The sequence below is a fragment of the Phalaenopsis equestris genome, unplaced genomic scaffold, assembly GCF_001263595.1.
Source record: "Phalaenopsis equestris unplaced genomic scaffold, ASM126359v1 Scaffold000761, whole genome shotgun sequence".
Classification (NCBI taxonomy): Eukaryota; Viridiplantae; Streptophyta; class Magnoliopsida; order Asparagales; family Orchidaceae; genus Phalaenopsis; species Phalaenopsis equestris.
Window position 1 is genome coordinate 4,931,867 of NW_018165201.1, and position 23,415 is coordinate 4,955,281.

The 23,415-nt window shown below is 34.1% G+C and overlaps 2 protein-coding genes across 3 annotated transcripts in view; one reads left to right on the top strand and one right to left on the bottom strand.

The window, feature by feature from the left end:
• Window positions 1–7,790: 7,790 nt before the first annotated feature.
• LOC110030943 (protein PLASTID TRANSCRIPTIONALLY ACTIVE 7) lies at window positions 7,791–8,637 on the bottom strand. The gene is made up of 4 exons (XM_020733945.1): window positions 8,531–8,637; window positions 8,400–8,453; window positions 8,278–8,322; window positions 7,791–8,199 (listed from the first exon to the last, which is right to left on the bottom strand). The coding sequence occupies exons 1-4, from the start codon at window positions 8,597–8,599 to the stop codon at window positions 7,867–7,869; spliced, it is 501 nt and encodes a 166-aa protein (XP_020589604.1). The 5' UTR covers window positions 8,600–8,637; the 3' UTR covers window positions 7,791–7,866.
• Window positions 8,638–14,920: 6,283 nt separating this feature from the next.
• LOC110030969 (probable protein NAP1) overlaps window positions 14,921–23,415 on the top strand; it is a 71,497-nt gene continuing 63,002 nt past the window's right edge. Inside the window, exons 1-6 of one of the 2 annotated variants that reach the window (XM_020733975.1) lie at window positions 14,921–15,092; window positions 15,450–15,876; window positions 15,951–16,025; window positions 22,761–22,841; window positions 22,934–23,014; window positions 23,157–23,239. In XM_020733975.1, the coding sequence (XP_020589634.1) occupies window positions 15,472–15,876; window positions 15,951–16,025; window positions 22,761–22,841; window positions 22,934–23,014; window positions 23,157–23,239 (725 nt within the window). In that variant the 5' untranslated portion in view covers window positions 14,921–15,092; window positions 15,450–15,471. Of the gene's footprint in view, window positions 15,093–15,449; window positions 15,877–15,950; window positions 16,026–19,076; window positions 19,130–22,760; window positions 22,842–22,933; window positions 23,015–23,156; window positions 23,240–23,415 lie in introns of those variants that run through there. The other variant, XM_020733976.1, reaches the window with a different exon arrangement.

Below are 23,415 nucleotides of genomic sequence, written 5' to 3' on the forward strand. Positions count from 1 at the left end.
GCTCTTGTCATCATTGTCATGTGCGGAACGTTCATGACCGAGGATTAACAAATTAACGTCTTAATTACATCAATATTTAATACGTAGATACAATAATAATAATAATAACAGGGATGAACGCCCAGATTTTTGTGTGAAAATTGAAAAGAAAAAAATTTATGAGTACTCCAGAAATAGAGAAGACCAAATTACAAAAGTACAGCCATAAAAGTACAATAATGGTCTCATTTTAATAGTGAGCTATAACAAATATAGTTCTTGGTGTTTGTATTAGTCTTGGCGTATCATATAGACATTAGTTGAAAGTCGTAGTAGTAGGTAGTTATATAGGTTGTAGTAGAGAGCTTCAGAATTATCGGTTGACCACAATAGTAATTGTGGAGAGTTGTAATGGTATTAGTTGAGCGCCAAGGTTGTCGTTGGAAGTTGCAGTAGTAGTGAGTCTTGTAGGTTGTAGTTTAAACTTATATGAGTTGTCAGTTACTTAAGTCGTATTTTGTCACAGAGGTCATAATAGTGAGATGTGATATTGCCTGTTGGTTACAACCGTCGTAGTAGAGGGATGTAATGATAATATTCGACCATATAGATCGTACTGGGGAACAACATTAACTTGTGTAGGTCACAAGGGTTATAATTGGGAGTTGTATGAGCTGCGATTCAAGTATGTCGTAGTTGGGAGCATAGCGTGTAGTGTTCAGTTGCAATAATATCCTTAGGCCACAAAGGCCGGAGTTGGGAACTACAATACGTTCATAGTCCAAAGCCAGACGGAGTTGAAACTGCATTAGTTGCGAGACATATAAGTTATAGTTGGTAATACAAGGCGTAGTGATGAACTGCGATAATATTCATAGGGCAAAGAAACCAAAGATGAGAGTTGTTATAAAGTCTATTCGTTGCAAAGGTCGGAGTTGGGAGCTATGAGCCACATAAGTCATAATTGGGAAATGTGATAACATTCATAGGTGATAGAAGCCAAAATTAGTAGTTGTAATAATGTATGTAGGTCATAGAATTAGTGCAATGAAAAACTCTTAAAGATGTTAATAGGTAGGAATTGGGTGGTGTGTAGGCTCAACTCGAAAACCGGTGTGAGCTAAGCTCAATGAGCTAACAATTCAAACGCGTGCCAGCCTTGACTCGATCCATTACCTCTTGAGTCAACTCGTTTAGGAACATATTAATATAAAATATACTGAAAATCTAGTAAGTTTCAATATTTAAATTATAAAAAATATTTAAAAAATCATATTATATATCAAATGATAACTTTTTTTAATTTATCTCATAGTTTTTTATTATTTAATTATAACATTACCTTAAAATAATATTGGTTTCTCTTTTATAATAAATAAGTTGGCTCATTAGTCAGTTTGAACTTGTAGATTTAAGCTCAAGCTTGAACTTAACTCGACTTCTTTACACTTGATATGCCTTCAACAAAATCCCATCATCTTACATGAATTTAGAGGCATGACACAGATCTCGAGATAATTTTTTGAGCAAGAAATATTCAAACATCGATAAAATTCAAACATCGATAGATAAAAATTCATCCAAAACTCAGATTTCACCAAACTTACACTCAAGCTGACCGTCTTGACAGAAATAACCCAATGTTACCAAAATTGGACTAATATGTCAAGCCCAGATCAAGCCATTAAATCGTTTCTGAAAGTTTTCTGAACACATTTGAAAGATGAAACAAATGTAGATTCTGATAAGCCTATAATTAAATCGAGCGTATTGACAAGATAAATTCAATGAGCTCAATATCACTCAATTCTCAGATCATTAAGACACTCAAATATGCATCAAATGTCGCATGATCAATGGAAGCTTTTTGAATCGTTCGATCAAAGTAACTCATATTTCTGCATTAATTGCACTCAGAACTTTATAATAGAGATTCTCCCCTCTCATGAGGGGGGAGAGTTTGAGGTTTGAGAAATAACTTAAAATTTTGAGAAGAAACTAAAGTACAATGCCACTCATGTTGCCATCGTCCAACACTCTTATGGTCGACAACTACCGTCAACCGTCGTCGACCAGTACCAATCACCTTCGACCACCGTTGACCGAATGCCACTAATTGCTATTGGTCACCGACAGTCGACGTTGTAACTTGAAAAACTTAACAACTATTTTCCACCTGTGAGACAATTGATTGTAATTGTAATCATCTTTTTATAGTAAAACTCTTCAGAGTCAATCCCTGTGGTTTTTCCCTTTCCAAGCTTTTCACATAAAAATTTATGATGTCATTATTTGTTGTTTTTTTTTTTCAAAGTGTGTTGAAGTTTTGTATTCTGTTAAGACAATGATCTACTACTCTAATTCCCTGAATTTCCTAGCACACATGAACACCAACACTGACATGCATGAAAATTAGCTTAAAAATTTATATTCGGATATTTTGAAATAAATCTAATTAAAATTAATAAATTTATCCTAAAATTAGTATCATAAATATAGTACTGAATTCAATTTAAAAAAAAATTAATAATGTTTTGAGTAAATTTGAATAATTTTTTCCTTATTATTAAAATTTTAAATGATAAATGCTACGAAGTCATTTTATTGACTTCGATTGAATTTTTTTTATTAGTTGATAGAATATTTTTATGTTCGTTTCAAGCCATTATTTGAATATATATATATACATATATATATATATATATACAACCGTACTGTCTCCAAGAAAAATATTATTTTTCCAAAAAATAAATACTGGTGGCGGACCGGCGGTACGGTTGATGTGGACGGCAGCTAACGGTGACTAACGGGAAATTGACGGTGGGTACTACGGATGATGTAGACGGGCAACGGCGGCGAACGATGGCGTGTTATTCGTGTCAAACATGGTGGGCCCCACTGAAGCCGCCAAGCACTAAACTGGCGGCCTGAAGCAGAATCCCATGCGTGGCGGTGGGGGCACGCGAAGCCGCCTTCAATTTATTTAATAATAATAAAAAGAAATTGTCCTATTATTTTACAACAACAACAACAACAACAACAACAACGAATATTTAATCCCACTACGTGTGGTCGGCTCAATGAATCCTTTTTTCTTCATTGCATCCTATTTAGTGTCATATTTTTATTTAGTTCTAATACATTAAGATCATTTTTAATACAATAAGCTCAAGTCTTCCTAAGCCTACCTATGTCTTTCTTAACACAAGTCAAATCTAAAACATCTACTCTCCTAATCGGATCATCTAATGGTGGACGTTTAATATGACCAAACCATCTAAGACGACTTTCTCTAATTTTGTCTGTCACAGGAGCTACACCAACCCTATCACGAATATATTCATTCCGCATTTTGTCTCTAAGTGTAAAGCCACTCATCCACCTAATCATTCTCATCTCGATTATGCTTCTCTTTTAAAGGCCAACATTCAACGTCATAGAGCATTGCAGGTCTCACCACCGTCTTATAAATTTTCCTTTCAGTCTTAGCGGTACTTTTCTATCACACAAAAGGCCCGAAGCATTCCTCCACTTCAACCAACCAACTTGAATTCTACAAATTGTCGTATTATTTTAATCAAATTTTAATAAAATAAATTAGGCGATCAAATTTGTTTTAAAATTTAACATATGAATAATCAAATATAATAGCTCCACAAAAAGATGCATAAGATCATTCAATTTTAACCTCTTATTTACGAAAAATTAATCTATTCAAATTATACAGGTAGAGTTATGTGTGAAAGTCAATCCAAAAATATTATGTTTGTTTATTTATTTATTATTATTGTTTATTCTATAGAATATAGTTTAGTCCCTAAAATGAGAAAAAAACACGTGCGAGCAATCCGACCCCAACACAACTTGTCCCGTCCAGAAAAAAACAAATGCAACAAATACAGAGATCGAGACTTTTAGCGGATTCATTTGATTTCTCATATTCCGAGATCGACTTCAAATTTCTACCCCTAAGATTTCTCTATCGTACCAAGATTCACGGTGAGGAACGAAAAGAATGCATGGAGACGAGACGAAAGACCTCCGTTCATAAATTAAATATTTAGACACCTTGATATGTAAATAGGAGAGTTTGAGGGGCTTATTATGTGAAAACCCCTAGAAATAATTATAGCAGACATGTAATTAGCTAGTTTGTTAATGGTAATTAAGTGATTAAACATGTTTGAGCTCGAGAGGACTTTATAAAAAATAAATTGATAACGTGGGTTCAAGAATAAACAACTCATATTACAAAGGAGTTAAATATGTCGATTAGTAGAGAAGATATAAAATGAATATGACTCTATATCAACTTCTTAGATATTTCAACTTGAAATGAGCTAAATTTGTCAATTTTAGAATTTATAATAATTCAATAGAAAGAATTGACAGAATAAAACAAAAATGTCACAATAATTTGAGTCACTTATGAGAAATTATAAGATAATTGGTTGATCATTTCATCGATATCTTCAAAATGTATAGAAGGGGCATTTACATGCATAACGCCCAATTCAATATATTTACACACATGATGAGTCATAAAGAAGTTCTCATCGTCTAACACGAGCCTCAATAAATTTTCGAACAACAAAAATATTCAAATTCAAAATAATCCACACTTCGATTTCAACAAGTTTGTAGTCAAACTGACATTCTCAACTAGATCAACACGATGATATAAAAATTGGTTATATCTAAGACAATGAGCCCAATATCACTAAAATTTGAGGTCAAGAAGATACTCAAATCATAAAACAAATCCATTGTGATCGAGAGAGATCGATACGATCTGTTTGATCAAGTGGTTGGGGAATAATTCGCCAACAAACCAAAAATGCTCCTACCACAGATGCTATAAATAAATTCCCTCGATTCACTTGAAGAGAGAGGGGAAAGAGAAAGAATTGCAGAACCTGTTCCAGATTGAAGACTCGAAGATAACTTCCAACCTCTAGAGACACCGACCACTGCCCGTTGGCAGCGCAACGACCACCGTCTGCCAACCCTGCTCGCCACCATCTACTACTCGTTTGTTAATGATATATCCCATATAAGGTTGTAACGTGCAACGTCGTATAGATGACCCAACAATAACTTTTGGCCTCCGTAACCGCCAGCGATTGTCGAACACTCCTATTTGCCATCTCCGACATCCCTTGTTAATTTCATATTTGAGATACTACTGTAACATATAACGCCATAATGAATATTCAACAATAACTTTCGTGACAAGTTTGGAGGAGAAAGTAATACATAATTGATAAAGGGAAGATGGTCAGGGTAAAGCGAATCCTCTTGGTCGTCTAAGGGGAGGACGCTCACAAGCAAACTACATTACTTACTAATTACGCCTTGAATTCACAACAATTTTATGGGGCTTATGAACCAAGCTCGGTTTAATCTAACCCATCCAAAGTTAGCTCAAAGCATTCAAATCAAATACTCGAGGTAACTGCTAGGCAACTACATAGGCAGTTTGGAACTAAGCCCATAAAACCTAAGAAATTTACATACAAGCCACAAAATTCTTATGTATATACATCTCTTAACACCCAAAATTTGATATTTACACTTACAACCCCTTGGTGTCATAAAGCTATGCATTAACAATTGTATTTCACTTATAAAAAGAATAAATGATAGTGATGATGATATTTTTTATATGATGTTAAAATTTTGAGTGGCATGCATTTAAACATGAAAGTTTAGGTGTTAGATGTGTAAATACTTAAGAATTGTGTGGTACATATGTATTAAATGCCCCGAAAATCTATCATTCAACTTTTAACTCAAACTCGCTCTCAAGGAGAAAATCTGAGCCAGGTAGCTGATCTATCATCATCATCTACAACGTGTGAAGCAACAGAGAAGAGAAGACTGATACCAAAGCAGATTGATAAGAAAATGGCATGGATCTCATGACATTCATAATGATTTACCGAAAATATAAAAGTTTTGGTGTTAGATATCAAAATATATAAGAAATTGTATGGTATCCATGTAAATGTCATCTAATTGAACTTTAGGTGTTAGATAGGGAACTACTAAATACATAAGAATTAAGTGCTATGTCGATAAATCTCGAACCCAATACCTTAAGATTATTCATTTTATTTTCAAACAATGTGCCACACAGAATGTGGACGCAGGCTTAACAACTTATTTTCCTCCTATAGTTTAAAGCACCAGAGGAGCAAATGGGGGCTAATGGTGAAGGACTCAACGGCAGGAAAGAAGATCTATAAGCTATGGAAGATCAGTATAATCACTCTATATGCGAAATTATGTGTTCCATCAGTTCTGAGCTTTGACTCGGTTGTGCTGCTAGATTTTAAGTTAAGGGAAATTTACATACATTCTACATATTCTTATGCATTTACATATCTAACCTTGGTATTAAAAGCCTGTGCATGAAAAGATTTATTTCACTTTTAGAAAGATGGTTATAGTGGTATTTTTGATATGATGTCAAAGATTTGAATTTTATGTTTGTATATATAAAAGTTTTGGTGTTGGTTATCTAAATATATAAGAATCGGATGGTATGCATGTAAATGCCCCCTGAGCTAAATTTTTTCTAGTATTTTCTTGATAAATAAAAACTTGGCTATTATTATCAAGCTTCGTTGCTCCTTTGAGTTATCTCATGTTTACTCCACAAGTTTGGGTGACTCGTAAATAGCTCATTAGTGATATAGTGATGATGAATTTTATGTGCTTGAAGCAGGGCTCACCTGGGCTGAACCGGCTAGTGAAGGCTGAACTGGTTCAGCCAAGGGTTGCAGGTGCCAGCCTGCCCAGTTGCCTGTGTTAGGGTTGCCACCCAAGAGGAGAGGCCTCCCCCTCCTAGTTATCTACTATTATATATATGTTATTTCCTTTCGCAATGAAAACCAAATTCCTTCATTCACCATCAAAACTCAAAAGAACTTTGGATTGGAGTTTTATCGTGTAATCTTGAATCAGTGTTTGTGTTGCATTTCCCCGTTAAGAATAATGTTTGTTACAAGGTTTCTCAGCTTACTCGTTGATTGAAGTGGTTTAGGCTCGTGGTGGTAAGTCGGGTGGTGACATCCTAATTTGGATAGAAGTAAGGCATGAATGCAGGCTAACTAGAGTGCTAAACCATATAAAAATACTTATGTTTTATATCTTAAATGTAAATTTCTTTTCGTTCATGTAATTAATTGCTTGAGCTTCAATATTTATATGATGAATGTTATATCACATGCTCTGGTACTCCTACAAACTATAGCATCAATTGTGCTTAAACTTAAATTGCCCTCATAGAACATTTACTTCATCATATTTGTGTGGGCATTATAGCACCAAATTCCTATGTATTTACATATCTACAACCTAGGCTTCGCTTTTTTACATTTATACCACACAAATATTTCATATCACATAAAAAATACCACGTTTTGAACCTTTGAAATACACCTCAACATGCATCAGAAATGTGACATCTATGTAAAATTGAAGTTTAGGTGTGCAAATCTTCCAATAAATTTATATCATTGTGCTCAATAATTACATCACTCACGTATATAACTTAGGCTTCGTTTGAGAAGCCGGTGAAACTCAGTTCTATTATAGTGAACGCTGACGAATAGATTTGCTGTCGTTTGATGAAGCATCATAACCCGAAGTTGTTTTAGCGGAACGATATTTTTTTGTTGTTTTATATCACAGATGACAATGTCTAGACCTGACTTTGAAAGGAGCTTCGTTGAAAGGTGAAGCTCCTTCAAACTGAACCCTTAACCATGTAACTTAAACAAACGAACGAACAGGGAAGATCCATAAAAACCCAGATAATTATCTAATTATTGTTAAGAAAACAAATTTCCCAAAAACCCATAATTGAAAAAAACCAGGAGGTTAAGTTTCAGGAATCCTTAGGTAGTGAGGTCCAGGCATGAAGGGATCGGATTCCATATAAGCCTCGGGGCGGTGGAAGCCGGCCTCATTCATCCTGTTGCTCAGCACATGAAGAATGGCCTTCTTAGCTCCATACTCGTCTCGATTCTTCTCCACATAGGCCGTCGCCTCCGCCGCCACCTCGTTGACGAAAGCGAAGCGGTTCTCCTCTGAAAGCAGCAGCCTTTCGACGTCGAGCGACATTATCTTCCCCGACTCCCTTATTTTCCTCACCTGCTCCTCGAGAAAAGGGACCCGTTCCATCTTGTATTCAATCTTCTCGTCTCTCTTTCTCTTTTGAGTAAGCCAATTTTGATTGATTTAATAGCGGAAATCGAGGAGAGAATTCTAGGGTTTGAGTTCGGAGAGTACCAGTTTTCGGCGCCGCCAGATTCGTCTTCCGTTGTCGCCCTCTTTCTGCGAATCAGTAAATTGGGGAGTTTCGAGGAGGAGATAAGGAAGGGATTTGAGGAATAGAACGTACATATTGATACCTGAGACATGGCCGATATGGATATGGGACGGAAGCTCGATATCCATGGGGAAACCTGAGAAAATTCATGGTATAAGGAGATGGTTAACTAACTGTTACTGGGGAAGGAGCGAGGGAGAGAAAGAAGCTTACCGGTGAGGAGAGCGGAGCAGGAAGAGGCGGTGGAGATTGGATAAAGGGTCGAGTTTGTAGGAAAGCCATGCTGTCTGCTTATGCGTTGCACTGAAATTGGGTTTTGGAAAACATTTGAAGTAAAAATTATTAGACCACACTCCACATCCTAGAGCTGCCGGCGGAGACTAACCTTGACCCGACATGTGAAAAGCTGGAACCTATTTGCATAAAAAATGAAAATAAGATTGAAAACGTGCGATCCGACCCGACTCGACCAAATATTCCCTCGCATTATTCTAAATATTTTTGCGTTATTCATTTGTTATTAGTGTGTTATTGAACTGTTATTCTTGTTAGAGAATATTTTACGTTTTTAATGTGTTATTCAGGAATAACACAACAATAGCCCACTAATAACAAATGAATAAAGTGAAGAGAATATTCCTATAACACGGTCAAGCCGTGTCGCACGTTTTTTGTGTGTTATTGGTGTGTTATATTGTGTTATTGTTGTGTTATTAAAATAATATTTTTCGCGTTATTCATGTATTATTGGTATTATTTTTTAAATAACAATAATATCTCAAAATCAACTAAATAACACATCAATAACACATGAATAACGCGGAAAATATTCAGAATAACGCAAAGGGAATATTCCTATAACACGGTCAAGTCGGGTCGCGCGTTTTTAATGTGTTATTGGTGTGTTATATTGTATCATTGTTGTGTTATTAAAATAATGTTTTTTGCGTTATTCATGTGAACAATAATATCTCAAAATCACATCAATAACACATCAATAACACATAAAGAATGCGAAAAATATTTAGAATAATGTGAAGAGAATATTCCAGTAACATGGCCCGGCCGAGTCGCGTGTTTTCATTCAATTTTTTTTTTATTTTTTATAGAGGTGAGTCCCGACTTTTCATGTGTCAACTCGAGATTGGACTCTGCAGACAGTTCTGCATGCGGAGCCTTGATGTAATATTTTTTTCCATATTAAGACTACTTTCACTTCATCATATATCGTGGTGAATGTGGCCCCGGTACTTAGCTATCCAGACAAAATATTTTTCGTGAACATGATATCTAAATTTACTTTAATTTGTTAAGGTAACATCTCTTAAATTGTTTTAATAAAAGTGTAATTTTTTTAGGTTGTAAGTGATAATATTTATTTTGTTGATGTAATTTTTTTTTAAAAAAATTTGCTGAACAACGAAACTCCTTCAAACAAGCACTAAATTGATTCAAAACACTCGAATTTGATTTTATTTAATAGTTTGACTTTGTTCAATTATATTTCAGTGAAAACAATTTGTCATGTTTAATGAAATCTTTGATTCCATTTGAAAGTTAATTTAATTTATTTGTTAATTTTTATTGTATTAGATTGATGATATGTGTGTAAAAATAATTTTGAAATTCATGCAAGCATTAATCTTGATGATAATAAATATAATCAATATTGTGAACTTTGCATTATTTGTATTGGGATCAGATTTTAATTAATGTAATAGCTATTCTCTCTCATGACAATCATATTTGGAGATCTACATGATAATACATTAAGGGTCTATTTAAATTGATTGCAAAATTTTATAAATGTACTTGTAAAGTTCTATGTGACTATCTTCTTGTTCCTAGGATATATCAATATTTTTCTATTGTGATGAGTTTTGAGCGGCGGTGCGGTGTCATACAACAATTTTTTATGTTTGGTAAAACATGATTTTGCCAGCATTTTTGAAAACTTGTAGCGGAAAACTACTTTTTCCATAACTCATGACTACGTGCGGTGGTTGCTAGAAGATTGCGATCTATTTTTTTTTTTAAATTTTTTTTTTGTAACATCCATCATAATTCTTTAAACAACTGTTGAAGTCGTTTTTTCAAAAAACTGCAGCTGCCCCAAACATACTCTTAGTTTTAATCATATTATTAGCTCTCTAAAAATAAGATATAATATTATTTGCTTCGCCATCACTCTAATCTTCTTATTTGCTTATTAGACAAAGACACATGCATTATTGTTGGCATTCTTCTTTCATATGAAGAGCATGTCATGTTTGATACGTCCCAAAAGATTTGTGATAACATAGTGATTATTTAGCTTCTTAATGTTGCATGAAAATTTAGCACGCGCATAGATAATTGAGGTAATAATTAGAGATATTAAAAAATTTTACTTGGAAAACTCAAAAAAGAAAATAACAAAGGGTTTCACCCAATTGAAACGATCTACTATGACTTAGTGATTACACATATAAACCATTATCACGCAAACGAGAGAGGGTTACATAGTTCATCAAAGTACAATGTTCACTTGTCTGATAAATCCTTGTGCAGTGGCTTTGAGTGGTTGTAGTTGGAAGTAGATGGCCAAACTTTGGTGATACGAGATGCAACATTGCATGTTGATTTGGATGGTGCACTAATCTATAAGGTGACTTGTTACACTGTGATGTTGGTTTTTAATATATATTATGCTTTGTTACTCATTAATGTTAACCTTTACTTTACTCGGTGCTTCTTTACTTCGCAACATACGCCGTGACTCTACAAGGTTCTTCATTGCAATGAGCAGGGGATGACTAATGGTGGTGGCCGACGAGCATTGGACAACGACTACGAAAGCATGAAGAATTTGTAGGGTTTTTGCTTTAGAATGAGTATGTAATTCAACTCCTTTTTATCTAATCAACTCCAAGTCTAACTCTTTCTCTGGTTTATGATCTCGATTCCCTTTCATAAATATAGTAGGACTATTTATAGAATATAGGATTGACATCCCTGCAAATAAGGAAATAATGTTGGCCACTTCATCAGACGCCCAAGAGAGATTTCCCTGATGGGACAAAATTTTGTTGATATTTAAGTGTCATAATAACGTTAGAATTGAGTGATCTTAAGCTTGTTAAACTCATCTTGTTGAGATGCTCAACTTAACTATAAACTTGTCTAAATTGGAATATGTTTGATATTCCAATTTGATACCAACAGTTTCTAAAAGCAGTTTAATGACTTGATTTGACTCGAGTTGGGTCAAACTTGGCGTGATTGGGTTTGTACCTTCAAAATGATCAATTTGATACTTAGTTTGTGAAATAGGTCTTTTGGATTATTATTAATCAGAGTTAGAATGCTTCTTGCTCGAAAAAATAACTCGAGATTTGTGTTTTGCCTCAAGATTCATGCCAAACGACGAGAGTTTGTTGAAGGCATAGCAATGCTTATAACTTTTGTTTTTATTTTTATTTTTTTTATTGGACAACACTGAGTTTAGTCTGGAATATTTTAGTGCAAAAAAAATTGCATGTTCATATGCTTGTCAACTCAACTATAGTGTTTATGATTCTTATAATTTATTCGAAGATTTACATAAATATTTGTCAATTCTTATGTGTTTAAATATCGAACTCCCGAACTTCATTTTTTACATACATAACCTCAATGAAAAGATATATTTCATCTCTTAAAACTTTAAATAATCATATTTTTAATGCGATGACATAGACTTGGGTGTTATAAATATATTAAATAAAAATTGTGTCGGTGTATGCTCAATAATGATTTGCATGAATCTCAAGACAATCTACAATCAACTCCCGTCAAACTGACTAATCTTGGTTGACCTTTACTCAAACTGATGACTTTTTCCCTTGACAGAAGACTCCGACGAAATACTTTTTCTTCTGAATGATCACCAGAATCCAACGACTCCCTCTACAAAAAAAACTTCTGAATAACAGATTCAACGGTCGATGAGGTGCCCAGTAGAACACATTGATACCAAAGACAAAAATATTCTATACTATCTTTTTCAAGCAAGGGTAATGCTGTAATATACTTTTTAGCTCTTCTATCATTTATAAATATGAGAGTCTTTTCATGTAACGAAGACTTTTTGGCACTCCCACTTGTGTTCTATATTCTTAATGGAATAAAATTGGCCCATGAGCCCAGGAACAATCTATTTCTCCCCGGTTGGGGGAAGCTTTTCTCTTTTCTTCTCCTGCTCTCTCTCCCTATATCTCCCTTTCTCAAATCTCTTTTCCTCGGTCCAACACTCTATTGTTTGGGTATGATCCGCTCGACAGATTTGGATTCAATAGTTAGACATATAAATACTTAAAAATTTGGTGGTATGTATATAATTGCCCCCCTTATTCAATTGTCACAATCATGAAGCATGGCGTGCCTCACTCTTTTAAGCTGGGTAGTTATTATCATTTTTAATGATGTAAAAAAACTATTCCATTCTAAATAATAAAGTCTCTTAAAACCATGCATAGCGTAATTAAAACCAACCTATTAGCTTTAATAATTTTAACATATATCAACAAATTTATTTGAACCACAATATTAAATGTCTTAAAATTAAAATCTATTTGTAAAAAGTGTAAAGTGTCAAAATAGTCCATGACTATTTACACAAGGTTATTATAGCCTAAAAGTTTATAGAAGTGTCAAAATAGTCCACAGAGACTTTAAATGGGGTTAAAATTGTCCCCATAGAATACTATTGAAGCTCATTTTAAAAACAATCGGAGGCTATTTTAAAATATGAGACTAAGAGTCTTTTTGGGGCAGTTGTTGTCTATTAAAAAACAAATACAAATTTGCTGAAAAAAAATACTATGATATTAAAAAAGCTAAGGTTACTATTACAAATTTTTTTTTTAAATCAAACCACAGCTGGAAAACTACAACTCTATCTAGCCAGACCAATGAAAAAATGCAGATTTTAAAAAACTGTCAAAATACAGTTTATCCAGACAAACAAAACTGTAATGAAGTACCACACTGCCACCGCACTGTGACCCCAAACATATCCTAAAATGATTTTACGTGAATAATCGAGGATTATTTTGACACTTTACACTTTATAAAAATTTATAGAAATATAACAATAAAAATTCTTAAAATTTGTTGATGTATGTTACATTTTTTTTCCCTAAAAAAAAATTATAATTATAGCTTTTGCAAGAGGCTAGTACATGGCAACTTATTTATTCACCGAATTCTATTTATCGACAATTTTCCATTTTATTTATTTACTTGTTTTCTTATTAATATGTAATAAAGCATAAGTTCGAAAATTTTTAAACGTTTTCAAACCCACTTATGAAATATCTTTTTCTTTGTGTAAATTCTACTCAAAGGAACCACTAAGAGGGACAAAAAGCAAATGATTTGGTGGGTCCACACATTTTTTATTTTCTTTAAAAATAAATTATAATTATAATAACAACTAAAATCGAATCTTAAATTAAGTGAAATCGACCCGTCAACTCAAAATTGATCCGATTTTAAACCGAATAGTTATTCTTTTATGTTAAATAGATTATGCAGGGCGGATTTGGGTTGACCTGCCAACCCTAAATTAACTTGAAATCAACATAATAACCAATAATTAACCATAAGTTGACTCGAACTTGACACACAATTGATCCGATTTTAGCTCAAATAGTTCTTATTTTTTACATTAAACATGTTATACTGGTAGGAATGAGGTTGAACTATCAACCTAAAAAATGACCCGTCAATCCTAAATTAACTTGAAATCAAATCATCAACCAAAAATTGACATGAAATTAACCCTATTTTAACACAAACAACTGTTATTCCATATGTTAAACATGTTATGTGTGTTAGATTCAGGCTGACAAGTTGAGTGAAAGTTGAAACTTTCGACCAGTATAATATTTGAGTTGGGTTTGAGTTAGGATTACTATGATCAGGTCAATTTCCGGGTTGGACATAAACCCAATCCAGTGACTCAAATTGACACCCCTATCCATACTGTATCAAACAAGATATTCTTTATAATATATGATTTATATCAACAAAGTTATGATTTTGAATTAAATTTTATCGATTTCATTTATAATTTTGTTTATTAGATATTTAGTATTAATTTTTTTTTAATGTAAATAATTCCATAAAAATATATATTTAAGGAATATTTTATGATCAATAATTAATAAATATATAATAATAAAAAAAAAACACGACTAAATCAATTTAGATTATGAGAAGAAAAAGAAGACGACTTTGCAACCACTACGTCACATTTCTATCCTAATTCAATCATAATATTATAAAATAAAAACAAAGGTTTATGTATTGGAAGATTTACATACATACCACTCATTCTGTATGTATTTATATAGCTAAGTATTTACATACATACCATCTTATTTATGTATGTATTTTATTTAATTTTTTCAATGGCGGTATTTTGTACGTGATTAGAAGTATGTGGGCGGTACAAAATGTAAAACTTGTAGTTTAAGTGTTAAATATATAAGAGTTGGGTGGTATTTATGTAAATGCCCCTCCTATGTTTAAAATAAATAAATTTATATTGAGATATTAAATATGTAAATAAATCACGGAAGCAAAATGGCTGGAAGGCTTCCCTGCACATTGTCTCTCTCTTGCTCACTCCTGAAAATCTGCCCAACCACCAGATCTCGAACTTCTCTACTTCGAGCTGCAGATTTCCAGCTTCAACGCTTCCCCGAATTTGTACTCCTTTCTCAGCATAGTTGCTTCAGCGCTCTTTGAGGTACGCCGTCACTGCATTCTCCTTAGTTTTGCGCTTATTTGTTTACTGAAGCATTGAAGTGTGATTTAGTCATGGCGAAGTTATTCTTTGAATTTTAAAGGATTTCTTAGTCATTTGATTCTATAGAGTGTTAAGATGAAATGAACTGAGAGGAGGCGTAATGTACTGTCTGAATATGGGATTCTATCTATATGTTGATTTTAGGGTTACCTTGATGCTGGTAGAATTGACGTTATTTGTCTTTTGATTCTCAGATTGGTTTGTCTTCTTGATTCTTTCTTTATCTATCTATTATGTTATTTGGATAATGACTTCAAGGTGTCAAGCTTACAAGAATGTATCTATCTGTTCTTTCAGGGATTTGGTTGAAGTAGGTCTAATGGCGAAGCCAAGGCCATTTTCTTCCAATGAAGAGTCAACTCCCACGTCGGTGAAATCTAAGGACTTGGACAATTTATCGAGATGGTCTGAGTACCTTAACCTTGAAGAACCTTTTTCTTCACAATCCACAAGCTGGAAGCATACTGGCTCTGAAGCACAGCCAAATTTCGGAATTTCTCAGAAATCACTTCAAATGGAGTCGGTTGTCCAACTTTCCAAAGTTGCAGAGGGTTTATCGTGCAAGATTTATAGGTTAAACCAAATACTGGACAAACCTGATCTGGCATCGCACACATTTTCAGAAACCTTCTGGACAGCTGGTGTTTTTCCCAACCTACCTCGAATCTGCGTACTTTTGTCAAAAAAATTTCCAGAGCATCCTAACAAATTGCAGCTGGATCGTGTAATCAATCTACTATAATGGTATTGGGCGATTTCATTTTATAGTCTGGTCCTTATTGAGAACAATTTTTTCAGGTTGATAAAATTGGCCTGGATCATTTGAATGACAACGCAGAAGTGTACATTCAGAATCTGGAACCATGGATTACGGTATCATCCATATTTATGATTAGTTTCATGCTTTATTCAATAAAATATATTAAATTATGCTGGCACCTTTTATGTTCAACTCAACGCAGTTCAATAAAATACTGTTGCACTGATGAAGTCCACTACAAATTCATTTTTCTTTAAACTTAATGCAAAGCAGCTGACAACATATGCTTCATGATGTCCATCCGAATACTTATTAAGTATATCTTAAGATGGAGATTGAGGTTGATGGATTGAACTGGCTATCCATATGTCCAGACATAAGTGTTTTTAAATTTCCATGAATTCAAAATTTTTTAACTCCTCATTAATATTTACTTAAATTATGGCTATTTGTCACATTTTTCCCCATGAAACTTGCTATTACAAATGTTAAGTTGTTTGCATTATATTACCATGAGCTTAAATTGTTTATTAATGGGAAGAAAATCTGGACACTCCAACATGACTTGATAATTTGGTTTTCAGGACAATTTTCTTGGATCTCATCTATAAGCTCTCTGAGAAATGTTGAAAATTTTCCTTTTTGGAATCTTATATTATTATTATTATTATTTATTTTTAATAGTTTCTATTTTTAGGATTACCTATTTATCTTGTACTCGAGTCTTAGGAAGTTAAAGAGGAATAATAATTTTTCCTTCATCAAAACTTTCATGGTATCAGAGACTATAAACGATTGAAATATCGACCAAAAGTGCCCTAGAGTTTTCATGGAGGACCAAACTCGCTTCAAGCTTCTTGGCGAAGACCAAACTCCCATCCATCAGTAGACTGTGAAGCCTCTGATTGTGCTCTTTCCTTGGAAGCATCATCAGGTTTTGCATCGTGACATAACTTACAATCGAAGCATCTGCTCGTGTGTCTCCTTCGAAGCCGCTGTTTTTCTTCGAAGCTGATGTGTTAAAAATATGATGTGATATCTCATGTGTTCACTATATATATATATATTTGTCATTTTTATGTTTTTTTCCAGGGTATCTTTGCTTGTTTATGTAGTATACAAGTAATAAGGAGCAAAAAAATAAATTTCAAGTACCTACCAAGCGCATCCTCACCTATCCTGCTGCTTTGGTGCCTCAAACAACTTCAAAATTCGCCCAAGTACAAGAAGCAAGGAAAGTAGACACCCCCAGCTTGAAGCCCAATGCCCGACCTGGTGCTTAGGCACTTAAAGATTATGACTACCCTATTCGGCCACAAGAAGAGAGCCGTCAGAAGTCCAACATCAAGTCTAGGCGCCTAAGTGTCTAAAGAAGAATTTTCATGCCATATATGATCGAGAGTTTGGAACGGCGACACTCCAACTTGGCGCCTAGGTGTCCAAAACTTAGAGTAGTTTTTGACAGTTCAGAGATCTATGTGGCATGCGAGTGACTTAAATACACTGTGTGCGAAGTAAAGAGGGCTCTCAATGTCATAATTTCAAACTGCTCGCTGTGAGAAAGAAAATTGAGAGTGGGAGAGAAAGAGAATTAGAGAGGGTTTCTAAGTGTTGTAATCTAGGAAGGGAGGAGAGCCTGGTGGCTAGCAATTCTTGGGAACAAAAATTGTATTTTATCGAGTTTTATCTTTCTACACTCTTACACTGTTTTTGCTCTTAATCTTGCATACCATGTAACTTTCTTTTCTCCATTGGATTCATAATCTAGGAAACTTAGAGGTATCCATGTTTTGTGATTTTTTTAATCTTAAATGTTAGCGTTGATGTGTTAAATTTGCATGCTTCATTTACTTCCAATTTGACCCCTTGAAATGCTAAAATTTGTTGTGATCTAGGACGATGGAAGAAAGCTAATTGACCCGTACTCTCCATTCTACCTAGGATTGATTTTTTTACTTTCGCAAAATTGGAATTTTAGATACTTTTAAAATCCACAAAATTTAAACTATTCAAACTTGAAGGATTAGTAAACTAAAACTTTCATATTTTTGAAAATTAACAAGTTCTCTATGAGATTGATACATAAACTCATATACTATTTAAACGATACATTTACTTACATGATTGACGCTTGCATCATTGCATCGTAATATCAGAAGCCGTTGTAGCTGCCACTCATGAAGACACTGTCTTTTTTTTAAAGCGGTCGTAGCCTCTACTCATGGTTGTTTTTTTTTTGTAGCCGCTACTCATAATTGAAGCCACTATTTTTTCCACGCGTGTTTGAACTCATGATCTATAAGCTTGGAAGTCCGTGTGAAGATCACACGGTCCTGAGGATGATTATGAAGCGGCAGACCTCCAACGATGCCACTCGTGGCTTGTCGTTACCGTTAGAAGATGCTTCAAAGGCGCGATCGAAGCAGGAACTCCTCAAGGTTTTGTATGTCCATTACAACCAGACGTGCCAGTGAACTCCCATCGCGACTAGACAAGTGATTGAAGCCCGTACCCACGATCGAAACAAAAGCCTGAATGAGGTTTTCTTTTTTTCCTAGAGGGAGCCCTGATTGTGTTTTTTGCCGTTGAGGTAGCCGCCAATCGCAATGTTTCTTCATTTTTAATTTTTATGATGTTGTACAAGTCGGCGATGATGGACGCCCAAAGAACTTTTACCATTTCTGCTAATTCCAGTAATTCCAAAACCACTATGCCCTACTCATGGAGGTGCAAGCATTGAAAAAAAAATCATGACATATAAAGAAGACATGTTGGAAGATTCATCGTAAACACAAATTGAAAACCAAGTTCTAAATGTGAAGTTCGGTCCTATCAAGCCGCTGTTGATGAAACTCAAGAGTTTTCTACCAACTCGGATGAAATACCTTTCACTAAGGAGCAGTTAGAGCACCTGCAAAACTTTTTTCAATCCTTAAAATTGTCATTGACTCCGACTTGCTCTTAAGTGCAAAACAATAACTATTTAGTCACTTTATTATTAGGTGCTAACTCTAATTTTATTCATTTTGGATAATTGATTCCGGTGTAACTGATCATATGGCTGGTTCTAAATTATTCTCATATTGTAGGCATTGAGCAAACAATAAAAAAGTCAAAATTATCGATGGTACTCTCTCGATAATTGCTGGGATGGGAACAGTCAAACTCACATCATTGTTAATCATTAGTGATGTGCTACATGTTCTCAATTGATCTGGTAATTTATTGTCCAATAGCAAAATTATTGTTGGTCATTAATGCCAAGTTAATTTTGACTGTTCTTGTTGTGAGTTTCAAGAATTGACCACCTGGAGGATGATTCACAGTGTTGAGGAAAATGGACTCTTTTATTTTGATGGTAGACTTGATGCAAATAGAAAATGTCAAAATACTTGTTTCGTTTAAATTCTGGTTTTGCTTTCAAAGAGAATGATATTATTCTGTGACATTATAGGCTAAAACATCTTAGTTTGCAATATTTAAAATTCTTACTTCTCAGTTTGTTTTAAAATTAAAATATCTTCTTTCCAATGTGAACTTTGTCAATTTGCCAAACATCGTTGTGCTATTTTTTCTTCCCATATTTACAAGCTTACACATTTTACTCTGATTCTTTGGGAGTTTTGTAAAAATTTTACACAAAAAATTTTTTGTTACCTTTTCTTATGATGACACAAGGTTAAATTTGGTGTTTTTAATGAAAGAAAATTTTGAAGTGATTGTGTTTTAAAAATTTTTGGCCATGCTACAAATACAATTTTAAAAAATTATTCAAATATTACAGAGTAATAATAACCGAGAGTACTTTGAAAATATTTTTGGTTAATTTTATTTCCTAATAAGGAATAATTTATCAAAGCTCTTGTGTCGACACTCTACAATAAAATAGTGTGATTTAACAAGAAAACAAACCCTTATTAGAAGTAGCTTGGCCATTACTATTTACAAATCTTGCGTCAAATTATCTTTGAGGGGAAGCTGTTTTTAGTGGTACATTTCTCATTAATAAAACACGTTATAAATAAAATTTTGAACTTTATAACACTTTTTGATGTCTCTCATAAAGTTTACCTAGCAAACCGGCTTTCTTATTGTTTGCCTTTAAGCATATTTGGGTTTACTGCATTTGTTCACATTCATAGTTATAATCAAGAAAAAATTTGAACCCTAACCATAAATTGTATGTTTTGTAGTTATGCTCCCACCCAAAAGGGTATAAATGTTTTGATCATATTTATAAAAAAAATATTTGCTTTCATGAATGTCACTTTTTTTCAATTAGAACCCTTTTTTCATATCATCTTCAAAGGGAGGATGGACAAAATAAAAATTCGACTACTGGGTTTATAGGAATCGAAGGCTCACAAAATAAACTTTCCAACATGGATTGTTTAACCGGAGGATTTAAACTATATTGTGTCAAGAGAAAGTGCGTCGAGTTTTTTAGATATTGAAGAAGATTCAGATCTTCCTATAGTGCTATATCATTTTGTTCGTAATTCCATAATAACTAACAAAGAGGAATCAAGAAAAAGTACTACGATATTGGTATCATTTTGCGACAAAGGACAACTCAAAAGAAAGAGTTTGTGAATTCTTTGCATCGCCCATAATCTATGAATAATCCAGGTAGTGTCCTCACTGAGCCTTATGTCATGGTCAATAAATTTTATCTTCAAGTTCTAAGTTTTCTAGTCCTGAACCCGAGCCTAGCCCTAATCCTAAATCTAATGATTCCGGACATCTCATTGCAGCTTGTAATGGGGTGAGGTCTTGAACCCAACATCCATTGTCTCATTATGTGTCATAGAAAAATTTCTCTTTCATTTTTCAAGTTTTAACGACACTTTTGTCTTGTTTGGAAATTCGTAATACTACGTAGGATGCTTCAAAAAGGTGGAAGGAGGTTGTCTTCGAGGAGATAAACTAATATCGGAGTTAACCCAAACAACAATAGGAAAATCAACTATTATTGTTGAATTTAAATAGGGAATTACAACAAAAACAAAAATAGAAATAACAACAAAAACGACACAAGACATACTAAAAATAGAAAATAGCAACAATATGACACACGACATGCTAATTGGGTTGATCTCTAGTGGCGGTGGTGGCCGTTAGGGGCTTCGAAAGGTGGCAGGATGGTGGACGAGGTGGTTGGCTAGTAGATAAGATCATGGCAACAGTTTCCTTGTTCCAAATAACAAGTATGTAGCATACATTGATTTCGCACGACTGTCCGGGATAATGACAACAATTGGGTAGGGCTGGAACAATGGCTAGGTGGTTGGGAAGTGGTTCAGAATGGCTGGAACAACAACTAAGGGGACAGAGGGGCGTTTTGAGTGGTTGGAACAACAACAAGTCGGCAAGAAAAGTGGATATGAATGGCTGGAACAACAGTCCGGGGGGGGGGGGGATGAAAAAAAAAAAAAAAAAAAGGGTGTGGAGGCTGTTCTGGGCGACTTCAATAGAGAAAGGGGTGGTCGGGAGCAATGTGGGAGGATGCGCAAGGGGATAAGAGAAGATAATCACCACTTCGGGAGAGAGATACTGCCAGAACACCATCCTCCCACGTTGTTGATAGGAGATAAACGTTTGGGTACTGTACTTATGTATGGGAAAACCTGGTTACATGGCAAAGTAAGAAACAAATTGTGGCGACAAGGAGTAGTGTCGAGACAAAATATGAAACTATGGCTAATGGATTCTGATAAGCATGCCAATGAAGTTGTATTGTGACAATAAAACTGTCATAAGCATTGTAGAAAATCCAGTGTAACATGATCACATAGAACATGATTGATAAACACTTCATAAAAGAGACGATTGATTTTGGGGCTTTTTGCACGCCCTTCATCCTGACAACACAACAAATAGCGCAGAGATTTTCACCAAAGGACTTTCTAGGCATAGTTTTGAGTTCTTTGTAAGTAAGTTGGGCATGATAGATAACTATACTTTAACTTGAATGGAGGTGTCATTTTCCCTTTTTTTGGTATCTTCTATTTTTATTATTTTATATTTATAGCGGTTTCTACTATTTGGATTAGCTATTGTCAGTATCTATTCCTTTTTCTAGCATGACGATTTTATGGCTTTCTTAATGTGGTAGCCTTTCTTTGCTATTTATCTTGTAACGGAGTCTTAGGAAATTTAATAGGAATAATAATTTCCTCCTCTAAAAATTAGAGGAAAAAAATAATTAAATTGTATTTTTTTTTTGTAAAATAGCTTTATCGGATTCCCGGGATTAGATAATGGCTGTTACAAAGCCTTTTATGACGCAAGATAATCTCAGCCTTTTGTGGCTGTAATGATGAATTTTGCACACTCAGACTTTTAACTGGAAAGCTTTCATTTGACACCCATATATGAATCTTCATTTGCCATAAAGTTATTGAAAAGAAGTGTGTTTAAATGCATGAGGCTACTACTAGTGAGTTAAGGAGCTTCATTCACCATCGAGAAACTCACAACAGACATTTTATTGCCAGATTATTTCATGCTTGCTTCATGTTTCTTTAAAGGAAAAAAAAAACTAATTGGTCCTTGGCTGACAAATTCTATTCTGATTAATAAGTTGTAGAACTAATAATCATTTACTTATCTTAGTTCATAATTTGTTAATATTAGAAGCTAGTAAACATACACGTCAAGTGTTACTTTATCTAGTCTTGATTTTTATGATAGATAATCACATGTAAACTGCTCTCTTGGATCTGTGTTTGTTCCATCTAGTCGAATTAGTGCAACATCTATTGTGCAACATCTATTTTTAAAGTTTTTTAAGGTGCAAGCAGTTTAATTATAAGTGATGATAGTTTTTTCTTTCTGAAAATCCTCAGCTTCTACTTGACTTGATGGCATTTCGGGAGCAAGCTTTGCGTCTTATTCTCAATTTAAGCAGCACAGTGATTACATTGCTAGTAAGTGTTTGTTCTATTAGAATCAAGGTTCACAAAGTCATTTGAATTTCTCATGTATATCTTTTCTAATCCATGTTTTTTTCCTTATGCAGCCCCATCAGAATTCTCTGATCTTACATGCTTTTATGGATCTGTTTTGTTCCTTTGTTCGTGTGAATCTATTTTCTGACAAGGCAACTCTTCCAAATTGTCTATAATGATTTAAGTTCCAATCAAAATTTTCAAATTAATGCTTCTACTGAAGGATATTAGTAAATAATACAACTATTTCGAAGCATCTATTATCTAACTTAAAGGACTTAGTTTTTCATGCAGATACCAAGAAAAATGATTCTTCAAGTTTATGATCTCCTGTATACCATAACCAGGGGCGGACGTGACTGTGAGTTCTACCATCGGTAGGTAAACACTTGTTTAAAGAATTTGATGTAGCTTCTCTTCTTTAGCAGGCTTAACACCTCAGATTGCTTGGTTAGCAGTACCTCCATAAAGTTAAAAGGACCCACCAGCTCCCCTTTCAAAAAAAAGAAAAAAGAAAAAAAAATTAAATATATATATTTAATTTAATTTGATT

What these genes read in the sequence shown, in the direction of transcription:
- LOC110030943 (XM_020733945.1), bottom strand. Translation starts at nt 8,599, where the DNA reads ATGGCTTTCCTACAAACTCGACCCTTTATCCAATCTCCACCGCCTCTT. An exon ending in CCATATCGGCCATGTCTCAG is followed by an intron (nt 8,323 to 8,399) that starts GTATCAATATGT and finishes ACTGATTCGCAG; the next exon opens with AAAGAGGGCGACAACGGAAG. An exon ending in TCTGGCGGCGCCGAAAACTG is followed by an intron (nt 8,200 to 8,277) that starts GTACTCTCCGAA and finishes CTTACTCAAAAG; the next exon opens with AGAAAGAGAGACGAGAAGAT.